Genomic DNA, 9,811 nt, shown 5'->3' with positions numbered 1-9,811 from the left:
GCCCTGTTTTGGAAATCTCAAATCCTTGCTCGGTGACCTCCATGGGCAGCTATAATCACCATCATCATCACCATCACCCTCTCCACCTCACAGGGTAGTCAGTGATAAAATGGATATAAGAGAGTTTTATAATAGGCAGGTCCTTTATATGTTTAAAAGGAAGGCTATATTTTAAGTACCTATTACGTGCATACACAACCATGCTCAATTATGACTTCAAGTAGGCATTTCAGCCAAATGGAATCTCCCTGTCTGGATGCAGAGCTTGGAGTCTGGATCACTTGATGGGTAAAAACAAAGTATGTTCTTTATATTCTAGAACCAATCCTGACTATAGCATTTGTGCCTCAGAAAGTTCTGATTCACTGGGGCTGAGTAAAAAGAATAGGCTGGTTCGCTGGGGAGCTCCTTTTAATGGAAATACTTATTTTGCTCACTGGAAACAAAGGATTACAGTGCCAGTAACTTGAGAAAAGGAGCTGCAGGCCAGGTCTGCAGAGAAAACATGAACTGGGAAATAAAGTAATTTGGGGTTGAGTTTGGTCTGCACTTTAATTCAGGCCTCAGAACTGCATGACATAGAGCAATAGAAATATACTCTCCACGGCATATAAGGCCTTCCTTTGGGGACGTGGAAGGAAACACTGTCCCAAATCGACAGAAAAATGACGAAGCCTCATATTCGCCAAGGCCAGGTGATTTTGGTATAAACTTGGCAAGGAAAGCAAATGAGAAGGCAGGCAAGGGGGTGGGTGGAGGAAAGCTTGCCTCAGCCCAGCATCTCAGCGTGAGTTGTGGAGGCATGTTTAATGCTGCTAAAAACCAGTCATCTTCTATACTACAAAGCTACAGTAATCAAGACAGTATGGTACTGGCACAAAAACAGAAATATAGATCAATGGAACAGGATAGAAAGCCCAGAGATAAACCCACGCACATATGGTCACCTTATCTTTGATAAAGGAGGCAAGAATATACAGTGGAGAAAAGACAGCCTCTTCAATAAGTGGTGCTGGGAAAACTAGACAGGTACATGTAAAAGTATGAAATTAGAACACTCCCTAACACCATACACAAAAATAAGCTCAAAATGGATTAAAGACCTAAATGTAAGGCCAGACACTATCAAACTCTTAGAGGAAAACATAGGCACAACACTCCATGACATAAATCACAGCAAGATCCTTTTTGACCCACCTCCTAGAGAAATGGAAATAAAAACAAAAATAAACAAATGGGACCTAATGAAACATCAAAGCTTTTGCACAGCAAAGGAAACCATAAACAAGAGCAAAAGACAACCCTCAGAATGGGAGAAAATATTTGCAAATGAAGCAACTGACAAAGGATTAATTTCCAAATTTTACAAGCAGCTCATGCAGCTCAATAACAAAAAAACAAACGACCCAATCCAAAAATGGGCAGAAGACCTAAATAGACATTTCTCCAAAGAAGATAAACAGACTGCCAACAAACACGTGGAAGAATGCTCAACATCATTCATCATTAGAGAAATGCAACTCAAAACTACAATGACATATCATCTCACACCAGTCAGAATGGGATCATCAAAAAATCTAGAAACAATAAATGCTGGAGAAGGTGTGGAGAAAAGGAACACTCTTGCACTGTTGGTGGGAATGTAAATTGATACAACCACTGTGGAGAACAGTATGGAGGTTCCTTAAAAAACTACAAATAGAACTACCATACGACCCAGCAATCCCACTCCTGGGCATATACCCTGAGAAAACCATAATTCAAAAAGAGTCATGTACCACAGTGTTCATTGCAGCTCTATTTACAATAGCCAGGACGTGGAAGCAACCTAAGTGTCCATCGACAGATGAATGGATAAAGAAGATGTGGCACATATATACAATGGAATATTAGCCATAAAAAGAAACGGAATTGAGTTATTTGTAGTGAGGTGGTTGGACCTAGAGTCTGTCATACAGAGTGAAGTAAGTCAGAAAGAGAAAAATACCGTATGCTAACACATATATATGGAATCTAAGAAAAAAAAAAAGAAAAGAAAAGGTCATGAAGAACCTAGGGGTAAAATGGGAATAAAGACACAGACCTACTAGAGAATGGACTTGAGGATATGGGGAGGGGGAAGGGTAAGCTGGGACGAAGTGAGAGAGTGGCATGGACATATACACACTACCAAACGTAAAATAGATAGCTAGTGGGAAGCAGCCGCATAGCACAGGTCAGATCAGCTTGGTGCTTTGTGACCACCTAGAGAGGTGGGATAGGGAGGGTGGGGGGGAGGGAGACACAAGAGGGAAGAGATATGGGAACATATGTATGTGTATAACTGATTCACTTTGTTATACAGCAGAAACTAACACGCCATTGTAAAGCAATTATACTCCAATAAAGATGTTAAAAAAAAAAGTCATCTTAGTCATGGGTTTTATTGCTTCCTGGGGCCACTAATCCCAAACCACCCCTGATTCAGCAACTTCTTGTCCTTCTCCTCTTAAATAGTAGGTTCTGATTTTTTTTTTCTGTGTCTGCTTAATCATGTGACCTCCTGTCACCTGGGAGGGCAGGCTTTCTCCTTATCTCTTCCATCCATGTCAGTTGGTAGCTAAGAGCTCCAGGCTCAGGAAGGCTGCACTCCCCTCTGGGTGGAAGGGCCGATCTCAAGGTCAGCAGCAGAAGGAGTTGGACCCATTCTGCAGTCAGATCACAGGTCCAAGACAGGCTAGCCGGGGTGCAGCTGTTCAGGAGAGGAGAACAGCGGCTGTGTTTATCCTGCTTCTCCTCCATAAAGAAACCTGGTCATTTTATTTGTACTGCTGTAGGGAAAATAAAAAAAAAAATTGATGCTACGTTAAATATCTGGGCCTCCTGCATTATCATAAATCTCATACTGAGGGAGGGTGCCCTCTCTCTCCTTGTTTCTTTAATTGCAAGTGGTAATGAATTGAGACCTGATGGATGGTGCCTGTGGGGTGGAAAATATATTTGTTTTTATTTTCTCAATGAAGCTTGTCATTTCCACGTGGACTTCTCCACAAATGGCAAAGTCCCTTATCTGCAGAATTTCCTGCACCTCTTTTGCGTTTGTGTACCCGTTACCCCCCTGAACTGAATTTGAAAAAATAATTTAAAATGAAAACCAAATCATCCATATTTTTATTCTTTGCCAGGGGTGGGGGTTGGTGAATAGCATGATTAAAAGAGCAGATGACCCTTTCTTTCCTTGCCTTTCTCCTCCACACACAATATCCAGGAAGGAGAGGGAGAGAGGGAAAAAGATACACAAGCCTTGACTGCCAAAGACCGTGAAAACAGTCTGCAAGGACTTCCTGTTTGTTTCCTGTTTGGGTTTTTTTTTTTTTTGTCCCTATAGGAAATAGTTTGTGTGTGTGTCTGTGTGAGTGTGAAAGAGAGAGAGAGGGAGGGAGAGAGACTGACTGAGAGTCAGAATCATATATGAAATAAAACCCCATATTTAGCTCGGAGATGTATCTGAATGAACAGATATATGCAAGCGTAAACATGAATGAGGGGCTCTTCATTGTGTGTTAACTGCTCTCTAAAAAATTACCACGTATTTAATGAGGGCTCTAGTTATACTTCGAGTTATCTATCTTAAGCATTCACTGTCATTAAAACTTCTGCTGCCAGGTTAAAGCTATTAGTAGCCATCTTGTAGAAGAGAACAGATGTGAGTTTCACAAATAGAGCCGCAAATGTGAGCCACAGATGTAGTTTTAAAATTTTCTAGCAGCCGCATTAAAAGTGCAAAAAAAGTGAAATTAATGATGTGACTCTTGATTTAACTCAGTCTATCCAAAATATTATCATTTCAACATGTAATCAATATAAAGTTATTAATGAGATATTTGACAGTTTCGGGTACTGACTCTTCAAAATCTGGTGTATATTTTACACTTACTACACACCTCCAATCAGACTAGCCACACTTCAAGTGCTCGAGAACCACATGTGGGTTGGCTGTTGCGTTGGACAGCAGGGCTAGCATCCCTCTGCCGCTTCACAGTATTGAGAAGGTCCACCTACAGCGTATGTGTATTTTCGTTGTTACAAGAGAAAATGGAAACCAAACGCTACATGTTACTTGAGTACTGCGGTGTTTCCCCAAGTGTAGGACACTAGGATCAAGAGCGGCCCTGTGGAAAAATAGATTCGGTGATGAAATAAGTTAGGAAGGTTCTATTCTAGTACCCCCTTTTGGAGATTTACATGGTGTGCTAACATAGCACAGACTCTGAGAAAACTCTCTTGGGTAAAGGAGCCTATTGGAAGTTGGCTTCTGTGTCTGTAAGGTTCCACCTCCTGAGTGTGACTGTTACCCAGCTACCACTATAACAACATGGTTAGTCTGGCATGGTACATTTATGGTATGCTTATAATATTTTTTTTCCTCCCGAGGTGTTCTAACACCCCTTGCCTCCCCCGCGCTTACCCTGCCAGGCCCATGAAAGATACCAGAACAATGGTTCTGTCCCTGAGTATTTATCCCTATTAATTATCTTGCCCTCACAAAAACCTGAGGTCATTCTTTACTACACTTTTGGGAACAAGAATTCTGGAAATTGCCACAAGTGTCTCTGCGTAAGGAAAACTGTGTCTTCCCTTCCTCCAGCCTTTTCAGAGCCTATCTCTACTTATTCTTTGTATTCAGAATCACCCGAGAGCCAAGATATGTCTTCTTGATCTAGAACCACCTACTAAATTGAAACCGGCAGATGGCTGTAATGTCTTGTATGTGGACACAGATTTTCAGAAAGTACCCAAATACACACCTTCCTCTCATTCTTTCAGAAATGATGAGCACTCTACAAAGATGAGGGGAGAAACATCTGAATGTGTATCTGTGTAAACACGGAATAGTTTCATAAGTAGAGTAATACCGTTCCTGCTAATGCTTTTTTAAAAAATATTTTGTGTGTGGTGTTAATTTACATGCTTTAATGTGTACTGTTATTGTAAAGTGTGTAAAGTAGTTGTGATAGCAATCAGTTTGAAGAAGATATACACTATACTTGACAACTGTCAATCTTTAGCAAATGATCTCTTTGCCTTTGTTTTAGTGGGGCCTCTGACGCTGCCCCCGTAAGTTTTGTTTTACGATCTGTACTTAAGTGGCAATTACCAGTTAAATAACTTCTATCGCTGAATTTGGTCCAAGTTGACTGTAGTAATGCTTATATGTGGATGTATTTAAATAAGATTGATTTAAATGATCTGTTTTGTCTCTGTTTTTTAGCACTTTAGTATTTCAATGTTAGAGATGTCTTCTGAAGACTCTAGTAGCAGTAGAATCCCTTCGCTCTTGAAAACGCAAATTATACCATGAGTTTCATATAGGCTTTCCAGAAGTAGGAGTGGAACATTCTAAGTGCAAAAGTTTGGCTTTAGAATCTGTCTGATTAGGAGGGGCAGCCCATTCCCTAGAAAGGTAACAGCCTTCCCAACTTTGAACGTCTCGGGGAGCTCTACTTGGAAAAGAAGTCTGAATTTTAATCTCATGGATTTAATGGCGCTAAATTAACACAAATTTTTTAAATGGATTTTGTAGAATCCAACTATTAGGGGAAATCATTTAGCTAAGCCATATACTGGGGAATAGCCAAACACCACGTGCTAGTTTTGGAATGTGCATTTCCCAAGTGAATAGAATTTACTTCACCAAAAAGATTTTTTTGCATAATTCACAATACTTACAGAAATATGATTGTATCACTGGAGAAAAAAAAAAGCTCACCTCTCTAATGATACATTTCACATTCACTAGCAAACTAGTGTAATTCCTTAATTATTTGGGGGGATGCAAAAAAATAATCTGTCCATAGAATATAACTGCTTATTCCTAACTGTATTTAGAAATGAATATATACTATTATTTAAAGTACTATTGAATTTTGAAGAACTGCTCAATAAATTCGTATTATTAATAAAATTGTACTCTTTACATTTGCCTCAGCACAAATGCAGTTAAAAACATAAATTTATTTTAAAATACACCAAATAATACAGATTAGTTATCATGACTTTAAAATTCTAATTTCCAATAGCATTAAATCCCACACCAGTTATGTGTTGTATATAACTAAAATGTTGAAAGTCTTGCACACAAAATGAGAGGCTTCTTCAAAAATGCCTTTTTTGCCAAAAACAGGTTCTACGACCTATCGCTAATTATTATATTTCTTTAGGGGTACTTTGAAGCACTTTCAAAGACGTATCTGTAGCAGTTAGATCTAAATTTAGAGCAGAACATTCTGTCAGATACTTTGCCATATCACAAAATGTTGTAGTACTGTATTTTATAATAAAACCAAATTCTCAAGTATTCTGATATATTACATATTATTATACCAAAAAACCACTTTCTAGCTGTCTGTTATTGTGTATATAATATTTTAAGAAAATAATGTGTATTTCAGTCCAAGCAAGAAAGTATAATGCAATACGTGACATTCAGTTGATCTTTAGTCAAAATCCATTTAGGTATTTGACAGGGAAACTAGCAATCCTAAGCTTGAATGTATACATTATTCTCAAGAACAAAATGGCAAACGAGAATACATAAAGACATAGTCACTGGGGCAAGTTAGCTGGTGTGCAGATTGAAACGGATCAACTTGCCAGTGCTCGTCAGAGTTTTTGTTATTGATTGTTCCTGGAAGGGGAAGTGCTACAGTCAGTTGATGTTGCCTCCCCTTAGGTAGGGGACTTGCTCACAGTGCATGGTATAGTGAAATCTCTTTGGAAGCAGGGTTGAGTCAGAAGCTTAGAGATGCACCTCACTGTCTTTAAAACTGCTGTTACAACGTTCTGAACACTGTGATCTTTCCAAATGTGTTTTCTATATTTGTTTTGTACTGTAGAAAATAATACGCCAGAAACTGGACTCTGTAGTGTTTCAAGCAACGTTATTTATTGGCTTATTGCCCCCCACATATTTATGTAGTTTACTTAATAATATAAAACCTGTGATAATCCTTTGCCTTAAAAATAAAATCTAATGCTAAATATTGAGTGTGTTCTAATAATTTTAAGCTACAAATTAATTTTTCCTTTAACACTTAAGACAGTGTCAAATAAAATATTACACGAATACTCTGTGGAGTGTCGCTGCCTATTCTGTTCTTGTGACAGTGTGTGTATCTTGATCCAGGACATGATGACCTGCTGGGTTCTATAAATAGATATTAGTAATCCTTTTAGAGAATGGGCCTGGCACTTAGCTGTGAGCTAAATACCTCCCCTTAACTCTTATAAATAGATTTTCCCATGCCACAGAAGAATGAAGAAAAACAGCCCTTCATGTGCTCTCTCTCTGCAATTTTTGTCTTGATTCCTACTGAATCTTCACATTTTATTTGTGTTGCCATCATATTCCTAAATAGAAAAATGCCAGAGATGCCTGAAGATGGAGGAAATCACCTAATTTCAGCCGGGAAAGGTATCTTGCAATTATTCAAGTCTAGTTTCTTATGGAACAGTTAGAACCCGAGTTGTAGAGAGGTTTAGTGACTGCTCAAGCTCTGAGCGACAACGGTGGGCTGACCCCATCCTGATGTCCAGAAGATTGTCACAGTTCCAAAAAGTGAAAAGGAACTGTGTTAGTCTTGGAGCTCGCACACAGCAGCAAGTAGAGGGAGATATGGCATGGGCTAGAAAACCGTTTCCTTATTAGGTCCTGGTCTTCGCCTGGCTGATTTAATCAGTTACAGGGGAATATATATATATATATTTTAACTTATTTATTTATTTTTATTTTTGGCTGTGTTGGGTCTTCGTTTCTGTGCGAGGGCTTTCTCTAGTTGCGGTGAGCGGGGGCCACTCTTCATCGCGGTGCGCGGGCCGCTCTCTATCGCGGCCTCTCTTGTTGCAGAGCACAGGCTCCAGACGCGCAGGCTCAGTGGTTGTGGCTCACGGGCTTAGTTGCTCTGCAGCATGTGGGATCTTCCCAGACCAGGGCTCGAACCCGTGTCCCCTGCATTGGCAGGCAGATTCTCAACCACTGCGCCACCAGGGAAGCCCACAGAGGAATATATATATATATATATATATTTTTTTTTTTTGCGGTATGTGGGCCTCTCACTGCTGTGGCCTCTCCCGTTGCGGAGCACAGGCTCCGGACGCGCAGGCTCAGCGGCCATGGCCCACGGCACTCTCAAACACTGCGCCACCAGGGAAGCCCTGAGGAATATATTTTGAAGGCAGTTTTTCTGGGAAAGAGAGCGTTGGCTCTTAGGGATTATCACTGATGCTCTTTCACCTTGGAAGCAATGCTTCAGACTTGGCCCAGTGAAAAGGTACATCCTGGGTGCTTGTACTTTGAAAAGCATCTGTGTGGTCTGCTTATTTTTAAGTGACCGGAAACGCTGGTTCTTTGAGGAATTAGGCGTTATTTAGGTCCAGAAAATAGAGACTGGGCTGGAAAGTCATCCTGACCCCGATTCCGGGCCCCATGGGCTGCGGGTTTTCGAAGGGATGTGACGGTTTCCCACGCGAGCGCCGACCAAAGGGCTCTAGGACCCAGCGGCTGCGCGCGGGGCCGGCGGGACCCGCCGCCTCCTGTGGGGCTCGGCGCGGGCTATAGCTGGGCGCAGGTTCGCGGCCTGCCTACGGTTCGTCACCGCAGAGACGCGGCAGGCACTGAGGCGCGCGGGCGGCGCACGGTGCGCGTGGGCGTGTCCCGACCCGGCCGCGCGCCCCGCCCCAGCCCCGCGGGTTTGCTTGACCCCAGGCCCAGCTCCAGGGCCCGGGTCTCGCGCCCTTGGCGGGCAACGCGTAGCGCGGGAGCAGTTGGGGCCGGGCATGCCGGGAGCCCCCGGGACAGCCGCCGCCGCCACCGCTACCGCTACCGCCACCGCGTCTGTCGCCGGTGCGCGCCGCTGACGCGCGGAGATGAAATTCCCGGGCTCGGTGCTGGCGTCCGTGTTCCTGTTCGTGGCCGAGACGACGGCGGCGCTGTACCTGAGCAGCACCTACCGCTCGGGCGGGGACGGCATGTGGCAGGCGCTGACGCTGCTCTTCTCACTGCTGCCCTGCGCCCTTGTGCAGCTCACGCTCCTCTTCGTGCACCGCGACTTCAGCCGTGACCGGCCGCTCGTGCTGCTGCTGCACCTGCTACAGCTCGGGCCACTGTTCAGGTGCGTGCGGGACCCCCGGCGGCGGGGTCGGGCCTCCCGGGGGAGGGGACAGGTGGCCGGCGTCGCGGACCGGGCCCACGCCGGCCCCTCGGCTCCTGAGCTCCACCGTTGCTGTCACAGGAATGCGACAGGAACCTGGGAGAGTGGGAATCGAGCCGGGGCGTACAGCCTTCCTGTTAGGGGCGAGCGTAGGAAATTGCTGATAGTCAACTGAATTTGACGAACAGAAAGGTCAGTTTTATACACTTCGACCTCATAAAAGACATGCTTTCCCTGAGATCAGGTGAGATCTGGCAGGATGAGTTTGTGTCATGACGGGCCCTTAGGAAGTGGGTTCTAAATGGCCGTTAGAGTAGAAGTGTATACGGCTGATTGAATTTAAATTGATCAAACACGTGGAGTGTGCCAGGCACTGTTCTGCACTTTTTACAAATATTAACTTACGTAATTCTCATACATGACATACATGACTCTAGAAATCCACGCATCTTTCTTTTCTCTCGGATGTGTAACACACGGGGTTGTAGAAATGTCTTCGGGGCCCTGCCTACCTTCTAAACGCAGTCAGTGAAGTTGGAACACAAGTGTCATGAAGACCCCAACACTTGCTGGGCGTTGAGAAAAACTGTTAGTGACATTTCTGGAAATTAAACTGTATTAAC

At 43.1% G+C, this 9,811-nt stretch overlaps 1 protein-coding gene across 1 annotated transcript in view; it reads left to right on the top strand.

Annotated features, from left to right (window-relative positions):
* Window positions 1-8,101: 8,101 nt before the first annotated feature.
* Window positions 8,102-9,811, top strand: part of XK (X-linked Kx blood group antigen, Kell and VPS13A binding protein) — a 53,031-nt gene continuing 51,321 nt past the window's right edge. Inside the window, exon 1 of the mRNA XM_067724637.1 lies at window positions 8,102-9,149. Within this exon, the coding sequence (XP_067580738.1) occupies window positions 8,905-9,149 (245 nt within the window). The 5' untranslated portion in view covers window positions 8,102-8,904. The remainder of the gene's footprint in view (window positions 9,150-9,811) is intronic.

This window comes from Pseudorca crassidens, chromosome X (genome assembly GCF_039906515.1).
Source record: "Pseudorca crassidens isolate mPseCra1 chromosome X, mPseCra1.hap1, whole genome shotgun sequence".
Classification (NCBI taxonomy): domain Eukaryota; kingdom Metazoa; phylum Chordata; class Mammalia; order Artiodactyla; family Delphinidae; genus Pseudorca; species Pseudorca crassidens.
This window is presented reverse-complemented; position numbering and strand designations above follow the sequence as displayed.